This window comes from Nycticebus coucang, chromosome 11 (genome assembly GCF_027406575.1).
Source record: "Nycticebus coucang isolate mNycCou1 chromosome 11, mNycCou1.pri, whole genome shotgun sequence".
NCBI classification, from domain to species: domain Eukaryota; kingdom Metazoa; phylum Chordata; class Mammalia; order Primates; family Lorisidae; genus Nycticebus; species Nycticebus coucang.
Genome location: NC_069790.1, coordinates 123,572,208 through 123,587,012, shown reverse-complemented (window position 1 = coordinate 123,587,012; position 14,805 = coordinate 123,572,208). Strand labels below are relative to the sequence as shown.

The 14,805-nt window shown below is 48.4% G+C and overlaps 1 protein-coding gene across 1 annotated transcript in view; it reads right to left on the bottom strand.

Moving 5' to 3' along the window:
- The window catches only part of DPP6 (dipeptidyl peptidase like 6), a 910,604-nt gene extending 896,013 nt beyond the window's left edge, over nt 1–14,591 (bottom strand). The window contains exon 1 of the mRNA XM_053608766.1: nt 13,935–14,591. Coding sequence (XP_053464741.1) covers nt 13,935–13,985 — 51 coding nt within the window. The 5' untranslated portion in view covers nt 13,986–14,591. The remainder of the gene's footprint in view (nt 1–13,934) is intronic.
- Between the last annotated feature and the right edge of the window lie 214 nt (nt 14,592–14,805).

Here is a 14,805-nt window from a genome sequence, read left to right as displayed (position 1 = left end):
TTATCATCTTTATCCTGAGCTATTACGGGGTCTTAGAGAGATGCCCCCCACTACTGCTCAGCACTAAATCAACAGCAGCTCTTGAGAGCAGAGCTCCGGAACAGCAGGGTCTTCGGGCTGACATTTGCCCAGGGAGTCTCTCCTCAGGCTCCCTCCACCCACACCCTAAAGTCCCCTCATGCCTCCAGCCCAGGATGGAAGGTGCTGGTCCAGGTATTTTGCTGATTTTTTCCCCTGCTCTTTAACCAAAGAGGGAATGGTTCCATCCAGCAACTGTGTCCTTAGCAGCCTTCTGCTGTGCAGCTGTGGCTGAGCTGCACGGACGGCTCAAGCATGGGGCATCTGCACAACCAAGCGGGTGTGTGTGATTTTGCTGACTCATGTAAAGGTTACTCATTTAATTATTCAAAATCCAGGTACCTATTTTTGTTAAATATAAGAATCTAAAATGTGTTATAGCTAAAATCTAATAAAAAATTATTTTGTTAAAAAATGAATGCTCTGGGCGTGTAAAAATAATGCAAACTGAAAATAAGAGGCTCAGGTGTCCTCCTTGAAAATAAAAGCAAAGCACCCCTCTTCTCCTTCTTTGAAGAACTTTACCTTAGAAAACTGGTAATTATAAGCACTTTTCATCTCTTTGAAATGAATCCTTTAAGGACTAGATAGGCAGGTCTTTCAACAGTTTCATGACCGAGGAAAGTCTTACCCCCAAAACCAGCTTTTTGAGATGCAGACATCAAGGGGAGAAAGCACCCCTATTTCCCAGTTACTTCATGGAATCTTGCCTTGGGTGGGGCACCCAGCACCAGTGTGCAAATCTATCCTAAAGACACAGGGCTGGTTCTCCCTCTGGAAGAAGGCAAAAAGCAGATAACACACGTCTATGGGGAAAAAGCCATGTGCAGTAAAATAATTTAAGGTTTATTCTGAGCCAAATTTGAGGACCATACCCCAGAGCCACACCCAAGAAGCCTTGAGCATGTGGACTCGAGGTGGTGGGCTTACAGTTTGGTTTTATCCATTTTAGGGAGACCAGTGACATCATAAATCAATACATGGAAAACATACATTGCTTTGGCCCCAACCTGTGGGACATCTCAGCAGGGGCTTACAGATTCTAGGTGGGTTTAAAGATTCTTCAGTTGACAACTGGCTGAAAGAGTTAGGCTCTGTCTAAAAGACCAGGAGTCAGTGAAAAAGAATCCTTAAAATAAAGTGTTTGTTAATCAGAGGCAAAGTACCATACCAGTTTAAGTGGTTTGTCATGCATATTGGGACCTGTGGATAAACCTTGCATTGCTTTCCTGAGTCATCAAGGACATCTCTAGGAAGGGGAGGGGGGCATGATGAGGCCTGTCTGATCTTTTTCATAGCTAGCAATGTCCTCTTGGCCAAGAGTGGGTCCAGACAGCCAGTTTCTGAGGAGAGACCCTTAAGATTTTATTTTAGTTTATACACAGATTGTTACCCCAACAACCAGGTAAAGTTAGGATGAACTACATTTGGCAAACGAGTCAAAGTCCTTTTACATGAGGACGAGTTACCGTTTATCTGGATGACATACGTTTACTGGGTGGAGCCTGCCCGGTACGTGAGGGGCCAGATTTCTTCTTTGTCATAGTTCAGCGTGAGGCCTGTGAAGCTAATCCTAATGATAAAAGTGGTCTCTTTCTCTGTGACCTTTGTGGGGAGGATTTCTGGGTTGGGAGAAGATTCTGTTTTAAATTAGATGTCCCCGACAGGTGCACTGTAAAGGTTCCAGGAGGGCGTTCTTTCTTGCAATGAGCAAACCGAGTGTAAGTCGAACACATCTCCCTTCATTTGTGTTTAATGTCCAGAGGCTCAAAGAAGACAGAAGGAAAGAAATACAGGTTGAAGTGGTCAGAAAACTTCTAGCAGGAGGCGGCCCTGGGCCACGGCCCTGCAGTAACCAGTACCAACCTAAATAAAACTGCAAAGAGTCTGGGGTGGCGCCTGTGGCTCAGTGAGTAGGGTGCCGGCCCCATATGCCGAGGGTGGCGGGTTCTAAACCCAGCCCCGGCCAAACTGCAACAACAAAAAAAAAAATAGCTGGGTGCTGTGGCGGGCACCTGTAGTCCCAGCTACTCTGGAGGCTAAGGCAAGAGAATCGCTTAAGCCCAGGAGCTGGAGGTTGCTGTGAGCTGTGTGATACCACGGCACTCTACCCAGGGCCATAAAGTGAGACTCTGTCTCTACAAAAAAAAAAAAAAAAAAAACTGCAAAGAGTCCCGATCTTGATTCTGCAGAATTCCTTAGGTCAGAAGACAAATAACAAGGGTGTTTGAACTAATATAAAATATGAAGATTTCCCCCCCTAGAGACTGACTATCTGGACCCCTCTAGGTCAATAACATTCCTAAAACTGGGTTGTTAGCCAGGAGAAAGATCAGATGAGCCTCCCTGTACCCCCACTCTCCTTTCTAGAGACATCCTCTGTGACTCAGCAACAGGCCTAAGGCTGTGCAAGACCTACCCACAGGTCCTCAATATACAAACAAATCACTACAGTCTGTCTGGTACTGTGTCTCAGATGAACAAACCCTTTATTTTAAGCATTCCTTTTCACTGACTCCTGGTCTTTTAGACAGAGCCTAACTCAGCCAACTGTCAGCTAAACAATCTTTAAACCCACCTATAACCTGTAAGCCTCTGCTAAGATGTCCCACAGGTGCGGGCCAAACCAATGTATGTTTCCCACGTATTGATTTATGACATCATCTATAACTCCTGTCTCCCTAAAATGTATTTTAATAAAAGCTATAAGCCCACCACCTCGAGTCCACCTGCTCAAGGCTTCCTGGGTGTGGCTCTGGATCTTGGTTCACAAATTTGGTTCAGAATAAATCTCTTCCAACTTCTTTACAGAGAAGGGTTTGTTTTCGGTGGGCAGGTGGGTCTTTTGTTACTAGATACAAGGCAGGACCTAACAGAGCAGGAAGGCGGGTGGGGAAACTCTCTAGGTGGGGCTGACAGAGCAGGAAGGCGGGTGGGGAAACTCTCCAGGTGGGTCTAGTAGAAATGAACATTATCAGCGAGAGAAAGTGTCTCATTATCCTCAGACAACCCATGACTGTGACTTCCTTTCCCCCTCCCCTTCCTCTGCTTTATGCAGGACAATCTCCCCACTAAGCAAACCGCAGTGGCCTCTCTGATTCTGCCCCTGCCCGTCAGTGATCTGAGGAAAGACGGTTTCCACCTTTTTCCACAGAGGTCTCTGAATTGCATTATATCCACTTTTCAGATCTTCCTCATTTCTTAAATTTGGTACTGAATCCATTTTCAAGGAACTAATTTACATGAAGAATTTCACTTCTCCTACATTTGCAAGGTGTTCCTAACGCATCTCTAACCGCTCTGACTATCCTGGATCCCACAGAAGCCTAAGGAGTGCACGGACTGTTCTTAGCATTGTTCGCGTAATAGGGAATTTTAAAATTTGCATAAGAGCATTTCAACATTATCTCTGTTATATGGACTGAAACCAAAGAAGAAAAGCCTTTCTCGCTGGCTTTGGAATGAGAGTCTTATCCGTAATAATTAACATTTTCTAGATGTCTTTAAAAAAAAAAATAAACCATTTTAAATAATCATAGCCAAAATTAACTTTTAAAAAAGTGAGAAAATACCAAATTCTTTCCTAATAACAAAACTCTGAAAGGAAAGACATCTTTTGAGCCTAATTCCACCCAGGCACTTGTACCCCAGACTGAATCAATTTAAAAGGAATGGTTACAGTAGGAAGTAAAATTATTCGGGGCTCTTGGCTCACAGGTTTCTTTGCAACCGAAACTATGCTGCAGAAAACACTGACCAGAGGGGATGAGAGACACGACCTCCCCAGACTGGGGCGGTCTGTGGTAAACACTAATTAAAATAAGAAGTTGAATTCAGCCAGTTGAAAATAAGAGAACGAATACACACAGACATTCCCTTTCAGAATTTCTTTCTCTGTTCTTTTTAAATATAAATATTTTATATACATACACACACATATACACTTATAAGTATCAGGGAACTGGGAGCCCTCTCTTGGAAAATGCTCATCAAGGACGTTAAAGTCCCATCTTCCAGCTTCCTGGGAGGAAGTGGGCCTGGTGGGACACCAGAGTGGAGGCCACGCCCTCCATCTACCCAAGGAGATCTCTTTGGCAGACTGCAGGCGAGGCCCACCACAGTCAGGGGAAGTTCTTCCTAAGGGGGAGCTTCTAGGTTGGGACATTTTGTTACGAATCATATGACCCCAAACAGGGGCTTTGACATGTAACAGGCGCACAGACAGCCTCAGCGAGGCTTCCCAGGTCTTTCAGAAGCAGCTACTCTGAGTATGGGCTGCAGGGCAGAGCCAGGCCAAGAGGTACAGCACCCAGTATTGGAGTTCACCACTCAGAACGGTAAGAGCAATTCCACAGAGGAACTTGACGATTCTGGATGCAGTAATACAAAATGTGGGTTTATTGTGTACCTCCTATTTTTTAAATTATTTCATTTGATTATATTTTATAAAAGTACTGATCCATAATATTATTGAAATTTAAGAAGCAAACCCAAAACCATGGCCCTTTACCACAGGTAGTTGGAGAAGTGACACATGCAGGGCTAAGTTCTAGCATCAGAACATCGGAACGACCCCTCTGGACTAACTTTCTTCTTTCCTTCCTTTTTTTATTTTTTTAGGCAGTCTCACTCTGTCACCCAAGCTAGAGTGCTGTGGCATCACAGCTCACAGCAACCTCAAACTCTTTGGGTCAGGTGATCTTCCTGCCTCAGCCTCCCCAGTACCTGGGACTACAGGCACCACCACACCTCTGGGTTTCTGATTCAAGAGGTCTGCACAGGCCACAGAGTTGTGAACTTCAGAAGCTCCCAGATGGCTACAGATGCTGCTGCCCCAGACATGGAACTTTGAGAATCACTCAGTAAAATATATATCAGAGTAGTACTCACTCTGTTAATCAGCAGATAAAAAAAACTGGGCATCAACATCAAGTTGGTTCCATCAGACATTTTATTTCCATGGTGAGATTATACTGGTCTGAAACAATCTTAATGAGGAAGATGCAAAATATGGTGCCTGGACACTCACATCCACTCATACACACTCAGACGGGGTCCTGCCTCTGACGGCTTCACCTGGACACTCATATCTACCCACAGACACGCTCAGATGGGGTGCGGCCTCTGATGGCCTCACCTGGACACTCACAGCCACCCACAGACACACTCAGACGAGGTCCGGCCTCTGACGGCTTAACCTGGACACTCACATCTACCCACAGTCACACTCAGACGGGATTGGCCTCTGACAGCTTCACCTGGACACTCACATCTACCCACAGTCACACTCAAATGGATTCTGGCCTCCGATGGCTTCGCCTGGACACTTATTTCCACCGATAGTCACACTCAGACGGGGTCCGGCCTCTGACGGCTTCACCTGGACACTCACAGCCACACACAGACACACTCAGACGGGGTCCGGCCTCTGACGGCTTCACCTGGACACTCACAGCCACACACAGACACACTCAGACAAGTTCTAGCCTCTGACTACTTCACCTGGACACTCACAGCCACTCACAGACATACTCAGACGGGGTCCAGCCTCTGACGATTTTACCTGAACACTCAACAGCCACCCACAGAAACACTCAGATGGGGTCTGGCCTCTGATGGCTTCACCTGGACACTCACATCCACCCACAGACACATTCAGACGGGGTCCGGCCTCTGACGGCTTCACCTGGACACTCACAGCCCCCCACAGACACACTCAGATGGGGTCTGGCCTCTGACAGCTTCACCTGGACACTCATATCCACCCATAGACACACTCAGACGAGGTCCAGCCTCTGACGGCTTCAACTGGACATTCACATCCAGCTACCTACACACTCAGATGGGGTCCGGCCTCTGACTGCTTCACCTGGACACTCACAGCCACCCACAGACACACTCAGATGGGGTCCGGCCTCTGACAGCTTCACCCGGACACTCACATCCACCCACAGTCACACTTAGACGGGGTCTGGCCTCTGACGGCTTCATCTGGACACTCACATCCACCCACAGTCACACTTAGACGGGGTCTGGCCTCTGACGGCTTCATCTGGACACTCACAACTACCCACAGTCACACTCAGATGGATTCTGGCCTCTGATGGCTTCGCCTGGACACTTATTTCCACCCACAGTCACACTCAGATGGGGTACGGCCTCTGACGGCTTCACCTGGACACTCACATCCAATCACAGACACACTCAGATGGGGTCTAGCCTCTGACTACTTCACCTGGACACTCACAGCCACTCACAGACATACTCAGACGGGGTCCAGCCTCTGACAGCTTTACCTGAACACTCACAGCCACCCACACACACACTCAGACAGGGACTGGCCTCTGACGGCTTCATCTGGACATTCACATCCACTCACAGACACACTCAGATGGGGTCCGGCCTCTGACTGCTTCACCTGGACATCCACAGTGACTCACAGACACACACAGATGGGATCCAGCCTCTGATGGCCTCACCTGGACACTCACAGCCAGTCACAGACACACTCAGATGGAGTCCAGCCTCTGACGGCTTCACCTGGACACTCATATCCACCCACAGACACACTCAGATGAGGTCCAGCCTCTGACGGCTTCACCTGGACATTCACATCCACCCACCTACACACTCAGACAGGGTCTGACCTCTGACGGCTTCAACTGGACACTCACAGCCACTCACAGACATACTCAGACATACACAGACATACTCAGGTTTTCAAATCTATAAATACTCAGACGGGGTCCAGCCTCTGATGGCTTTACCTGAACACTCACAGCCACCCACAGACACACTCAGACAGGGTCTGGCCTCTGACGGCTTCACCCGGACATTCACATCCACTCACAGACACACTCAGACGGGGTCCGGCCTCTGACGACTTCACCTGAACACTCACAGCCACCCACAGACACACTCAGATGGGGTCCCACCTCTGACGGCTTTACCTGGACACTCACATCCACTCATAGGCACACTCAGACAGATTCCGACCTCTGAAGGCTTCACCTGGACACTCACATCCACTCACAGACACACTCAGATGGAGTCTGGCCTCTGACGGCTTCATCTGGACACTCACATTCACTCAGACACACTCAGATGGGGTCTGGCCTCTGACGGCTTCACCTGGACACTCACATCCACCCACAGACACACTCAGACGGGGTCCGGCCTCTGACAGCTTCACCCCCCTCAGCTTTAATTAATGCCCAAGCATGTTGTGCACAGCGCACTTCTTGGGAGCTGACCAGTGCTGAGAGATTGAATTATATTAAACTGTTGTGTTTTCCAAGCAGATATTTGTAAGTCCTCTGAGAGCTTTAATGATATTCAAAACCCAAGACTAACATGGATCAGATTTTCAAATCTATAAATAAAAACAGAATTTGCTAGCATTCTGGCCAAGGTAACCAGGGGGGGAAATATATTTCAAGAAAAAGCAAAACAAATAAACAATGAGTGTATATGGGAGAAGACCCCTGGCATTCCCCTGCCAGCGATGTCGCTGCTCCCCTTAGTGCCAGTAAATGATTCCTCTGTCTGAGCTTGGGGGACGGTCAGATTAGGGGGGTCTAGGAGTGGACTCTTCTCAAGCAGAGTTTCTACTGTAGAGACAAGGGTGGACTTCAATTTCCTGGGAATAATGTAAATTTGGTTTAGGGCAATTAATGGAGAAAAAGAGGAAGAGCAGTGGGAGGAGGAAGGGGAGGAAGGAGAAGAGGAAGAAAGAAAAAGTAGGAATGAGAGAGGGAGTTGCAGAGGGAGGGAGGCTGGGAGTGGAGGCTGAATGGGGAGGCCAGGAGGGGAGGCTGCAGTCATAGGGCGTCTGTTCTCACTTGCCCTTGATCTGTGCACAGCTGATGGAGCTGAGCATGTTGGTTTCTTGCCATTTCCCTTCTTCTCTAACAGCAACCATCAGCAATCTTTCCTAAAGGCAACTATTGAGAATGCAAGGAAATACTTTATTAGAGTGAAAGATACCTCAGTGAAATTTATATACGAGCCAGCAAAACACACAAAATATGGTCAAACTTTTAGAGGTAACTGTAGAAACTTAGATGGTGGTAAGTCAGGCAAGGCTAAGCTACTAGTAGACACAGAGTCAGTTCTCAACACCTGTGTTCCCTCCTCCCCTCCTCTGTTTGCTGATCAACATGGCTCGCTCTGGAAGGACTCTGATACCACAACTGGACATGGCCTCTGTCCTGCCTCCTCCAGCCAGTGACCAGAATTTCCCAAGGGCTCCACGTAAGTATCTGCCAGCCAGTTTACCCCTTTTTTTTTTTCCATTTTTTTATCGATACATAATAATTACACATATTCTTGAGGTACATGTGATATTTGACACAATGTGGACATATAAACCATCAGGGACTAGAAGGAATGCATCAGGAGGTTGGTTAATGGGTTCAAAAACACAGTCACATAGAAGAGAAGTTCTAGGCTTCAAGTGCACAGCAGCGCGATTGTCGCGAACAATTTCTGTGTGTTTTGAAAGAGCTAGAAAAGAAGATTTATTCCCAATAAATCTTTGTGTTCCCAACACAAAGAAATGGTGAACACTTCAGGTATGGGATATTCCAATTACTCTGAGTCAAGCATTACACATTATACCCCTGTACCAAAATATCACCTGTACCCAATAAACATGCACAGCGATTCTTATCAGTTTTTTTAAAGCAGCATTTATAGTGACCTTTGACTGTGGGAAGGTGACCTTGCCTTATATGTAAAGGTACGCCACAAATGTACCTTTGGAGATAACTAGGGAGGCCCCTTCTATCTCTAAAACCTGCAATTTTTCTCTATAGGAAAAGTGGCGTATGTCCAGTTACACATAGCTCAGGACATTCACTGGCAGATGCAAAGTACATTTTGAAATCTTTAAGATTGTGAAATGTGACAAAGACATGGGAAAGTGTATTAAACATGTATAAACAGACAAAGAAAAAAATACTATGAAACCAGCGGTATAAACACCACCCCAGACGACTGCTGGAACGCGCCCCTCACTGCAGAGGCCCCTTCTGTGTGCCTTTCACCCACAGCCTTCTCTCTCTTCACCACGACTGCCTCCATGATGCGTGTGGTCACAAGCCTCTTAATTTTTCTAAAAACTTTAATTTTTGTCACTTTTTCAGGAGCCCTATTTCAGTGCCACTTACCACAATACTTTGGTTTTGTCTGTTTTGAACTTTATATAGACGGACCTAAAGTTCATATTCTTTCAGGTCCAGCGTCTTTTGTCCAGCATTTTGTGTGCGAAAGCGTCCAGGCTGCTGAGCGTGAAGCACCCTTCCTGCTACTGTCTGGTGTCCGGCATGAAAACGCAGCAATAGACTTGCACATCCTGTGTTGATGGAGACCTGGCTGCTTCCAGTTTGAGGCTATTACAGATATTTCCACTACAGGGTCACTGGGATGGTCCCAGCCAAGTGGATGGAAAAACTTTAGCAGTCTATTTTTCCTTTCTGATAACAATTTTTTCTTTAGTATTTGTTATCTAGAAACTCAGCTACTCAAGGGCATCAGAAGACTCAAATCCTGGCCTCTCAATTCTGGCTTTGGGAACTATTTCCTGGAAACCTGAGCAACTTCGTGCATTTCTCACTGGCCATTAATACGTTTAAAATATTCCTATAAAGCTGTATGGAAGGTGTGTGAAATAGATGCCGCCCAGGCCATTCTTCTTCCACAGACGAGATTAATCAATAATTCAAGAGGAGTCTAGTTACATGGCTGCTGGTTTTATGAAGGGATGTTGAACTACTAGGAAGTAGAGAAATACCAGCCTGAGTATCACACCATTGGGACACTCAATGATCACACTCAGAAAGATTGACCGTAGAAGTAATTTTTGGAACCCATGCTGAGAAGGAAAATCCCTCCTCCACCCTCAAATCTATGCTGGAGTGTTCATATTTAGAATGAGCACCAAGGGTTCTGTCATGAAGTTACCAATCTGATTCCAATCAGTCTCAGGAAAAATACTGCACCACGAAGGGCTGTACCCTAAATACCATCTCACAGTGGTACGTCCCTGTTCTCAAGTAGGACTCAACAACAGGAGATTTCTGTCCCACAAAAGCCCACAAAACTTGCCTAAAAATCTCAAAGGACCTCTGTTCTCCTGGGCATATCACAAGTAAAGAGTCATCACTGGAATGTCACCCTAATTTTATTTAACTGGATGAGTTAAATAATCAAATAGCTTGAAAGAAAACTCTTAATTTTGACAATTGAGATCCAGGCATTTTATCCAACAGAGTGCGGGAAAGACAATTGCTCTGAAAGATACTAGGCTCGTAATATCACAGATACATCCAATCAGGGACTAAAGACCTAAAATCAGTTCCAGCGACCACAGGGAAAAACTTCAACTTGAGTCTTCTCTACCCAGGGGAATCCCAGAGGGGAGCTGCCCTGTAAAACCAACACCCGTCGCCTGTGGGTCTCCAGTGTGGCCCGAGGCTCGAAGTCTTCTGATCCGTTGCTTCTACCTCTGGGCCTCCTCTGAGACCAGTCTGGTCAGCAAGGCTGCCCAGTTTCACTTACCCGCCACATACTTGCAGGAGCCAGCAACGCTCATGCCAGAAAGAGGAAGACTGCAAGGGTCAGAGGACAGTCCCCACGGCTTTTATTTCTGAACTAACCTTTACTCTGACTCCATTAAGCAACTCAATGTCTGGGGAACGCTCATATAGACAGAGTAGGGGCATTTAGCATGGAGCAATATCCTTTGGATAATAAAATTTCCCATTGGCCCTAAACCTCTTGCAAGAAGACATACTTCTATGAAGTAAGTCTGGGTTGAAAAATGTGCACATCAAGCTCCCTATGAATTCTCAAATGAAAAAAAAAGTTTATTTTTAAAAATAATTCTTGTGCTGAGCAAGGGAAAAATTTTTCATCCTTTCTCTGTGTATCAAGTTGCTCATTGAATGTGGTGTGGTTAGTCTGTGAGTTCTTACACTTACAGATCAGCATCAAAGTTTATGAAATAGATCCTTCGAAGGGATAAAGTCCAAACTCTGGACTGATTCCACCTGTAGTATCTCTTCTACTTGTGTATTGGCACGAGAGCAGATATTGTGCCCTTATATTTATCTTCTTGTCATCCTCCACCTGTACTCAGAAACAAACTTCTAAAGCAATGTGTGAGGAACGAAACATTTATTAAGATTTTACAAAAATAGAGTTCCAAGCAAGCAATGTGGCACAGAAAGAGCGAGCCAGAAAGCCATTGTCACAGTTTTTGCAGAACTCCTAGGGAACGAGAGGACTGCAGGTCCAGCACAGTCACATAATGTAAACAGAAGTCAGAAGAAGTGGGATTAAAAAAACAGCTTACACGCATGGCTGTAACTGGACTTGGCATTTGCATAACCATTTGGGCCGGTGCCAAGGGTCTGTATCTCTCCCACCTCCATCTTTTAAATATGAAACCTCAAACGTGAGCCCAGACAGCTCAAAGAGCTCTGAGAACACTGAACTCAGATTTGGTTTCTGTGTCTCTGTGGTTCACTGACACTGCTCAGTATAAAACACCCTGCCACTTTCTGCATCAGTCAGACAGTAAAAGGGAGTGGACCCTCTGGTCCTCATCTTGACTGTAAAATATCACCCAATTCCAATCAAGTTGCAAGTGCAAAGAATTTGCCAGTCATCTAACCCAAGAGAGGCTGTGATTAGCAAGAGTCTTCCAAAGCAAATAATGAAAAATTAGGGCTCAGTAAGTCTTAAATGACCATGACACTGAAGCCACATGGATTTCGTTGAGACATAAAATTTCAAATAAGTTACAAACCTATTTGTGGAGGCAGGATTATCAATTTAAGGCTTGACAGAACATGAAAAAGTTGAGTCAGTTTGCATCTCATTTTTCTCTTGGGCCAGCAGGTGACTCTTAAAATACCGGTTGCTGTAGAGTACTCTCAGCTCAATTCAATCTGCTATGATTATACTGATCCACATTACACACAGGGGTGGGGGGGCCAGGAGCACCCCACGGGGTACCCCTTATTGGAAACATGAGTGAGAAACGTAAATAATCGTTTCATTCTTTATTGCTTACAGTAAAACCAGAAAGGGGATAGTTGGAGGGAACACCTTCAAGTCTTTTAATAAAGATATAATAGGAAGATGTTTTTACTTCGCGGCATACCGTCTAAGGTATGAGGAGAAACGTTTACTTGACAATAGATTCACGAAGTGAGTCAATAACGTATCATCACCAGTGTAATTAATCTGAATCATTACCTTCTGTCTCCATCCTGTAGGTTTAACTGGCGCACCAGGGCACAATAGTAATGAGGAATTAGGGGTGTGGGTGGCCATTTAACTGAAAAATAATACTCCACACATGGTTCTGCCCTGTTTATAGGAGAAAATTATGCTGAACACCACAATGGCTAAAAAAAAGAGTGAGAAAAATGAGAGAAACAGATGTATTTTCATCAACAAGCCATTAGGTCAGCCAGCCAGAGAATCCACAAACAGAGGGAGGTGGAGGGGGGGCTTGTACCCACGGGAATGCCCCCCACCTCGTGCAGTTATTATGCTCCTAAGGCTGTCCTGAACTTTAATCCTTAATCAAGTTCTGAATCAGGCTTCTTCCTCTCTGCCAGCAACAGGTGTCTGCTGTGGGCGTGGTTAACCCAGCTGGGTACTGATTATGTTCGTTGCGCTAAAATAGCATTTTCGATTCTCATGTCTTCTTCTTTAAAGACCCCAAAAGGGACGGCCAAGTGGGTTCTCCGCACCCCCACCGCAGCGCCCAGCCCACTTGTAAACAACTCTGAAGTTTGCATCTGAAAGAAATTCTGCTTTTCTTGCTGAGTCTTCAAAGAATATGGCAATGCCCACCTCCCCTCACAAAAAATAGCACCAGCGAACAATATAGCAAGGACCTTCTGACCGATTATCCCAAACCAACATCTAAGGGGTTAAAACATCGCCCAAATAATCACACGCAGCCACACAAACCATTTCCACAGCTCAAGATGGCAACCTCCTCTCCTCGGGGAGACGCCGCCCCCGGCCCGGCCCGTGCCCCAGGCTGGGGGGGCGCGCCCGGGTCAGGCGGTGGGCAGGAGCAGAGGCCCCAGGGTGGGCTCGCCGGGGAGGCGGAAAGCCGGGTCCTCGAGTTAGCAAAGTTGTCTCTGCAATGATGGCCCTCGGCCGGCAGCCCTGAGACTCCCGCGGACCAGCCCTGCTTCCCGGCTCGCGGTCATCGGGCGGCGGTGGGGGGATGCGCCCTGATGACCCACCCTCTGCCACAGGGACCCTACTGGGGACGTCATCTTCTCCAAACCCGGGAGCCAGTACCGCCAGGCCGGCGGCCATGGACCCCAGGGTAGCCGCTGGAACAGAGCGACTTGCGCCCGCCCCGAGTGTACCAAAGGCTCGGCGAAACCCAACAGGTCGCCAGCTCCGGGGACTGGCAATCCCGAGGCTGGCCTGGGCATCAGGGCCTTGTGTCCCTTCCCTGGCCGGAGTGACCACCTCTCTCCGCGTTCCTCCAGAACCGCCCTGGGGATCTGCTCGGAACTCGGACAGACCCGCGGCCGGAGAGGGCTCCGTCGCAGCCCCTTCCTCACCTCGCGCACCCGGTCTCGCTCCCGAAACACGAAGCCACAAGCCCAAGGAGAGCGAGCGAGCCGCAAAGTTGCCATAAAGCCGGCTCCTCGGCAGCTGCGGCGACGGTGGGTTCCCGGGAAGCGGAGGGAGCGCCGCTGCGCACAGGCGGGCACCGGGTCGCCGCTTTCCCGGGGGCCGGGGACTCTGCCGGACGGACCTCTCCCCACCGCGCTTCACCGCGGCCCGACCTGCGCGCCCCACGGAGCACTCACCATCACGTTGCCCTGCATCTTAGCGGTCTTGATCATGGCCTTTTCCTTCATTTTGCCCCAAGTCTGAACCTTTCTTCTGGCCCAGGGAAGAGTAACTCAATCCATTGTCCTGGTGACGATTTTGGTAGATAGGACTAGCCGATGACTGGGTGGGGATGGCTTTTTGAAGAAAAAAAATCTTCCAGCGCTTGGATTTCCTCACCTCCGCTCTTCCCCAGCCCCTCGGCTCCCGGCGGATCTCAGTAGCAATCAACTCTTTCTGGACGCTGCCAATGAAGACGCCGGGAGGAAAGCCGGGGGTGCGGGGTGGGGAGTGCTTTAAACAAAAAGCCGCGAGCCGCGGGAGAGGGAGGCAGAGGCTGAGAGGCAGCTCCGACCGCCTGCGTGTCCGCGGAGCTCGCCGCCCGCTCCGAGTGGCCGCGGCACGCGCTCAGGGCGCACCCGGGGCCCCTGGGCAGCTCGCGGGGCTCCTCCGGCGGGCAGCGCAGGGCCAGCGGGCGCCACACCAGTCCCTGAAGCGGGGGCTCGCCCGGGCGGCGACGCCAGAGGTGGCTTCAGTGTGTTTTGTGTGTTTATGTCCCGGAGTCTGCGCGCGCGCGCGCCGGATATTCAGCCTGAACTGAGCTGGACTGGGAAGCCTCGGGCTGCCTCAAGGTTAAACGAGCCCAAACTGTTTAGGCAGAGCGACTGGAGCTCCTCCCCAAGCTCCCCTCCTCGGCTGGCGCCCCCACCGCGCTGGCCAGTGTGCACGCGCGGCGCGTGCCCGCCCAGCTTCTGCAAACAACCTCTACAGCTGCTGCCGCGGGTGGAGCCGCCGCCTTCAGCGGGCGTTAACTGTCGATCGGCGGCCACTACCCCCTGGCTGAGCCCG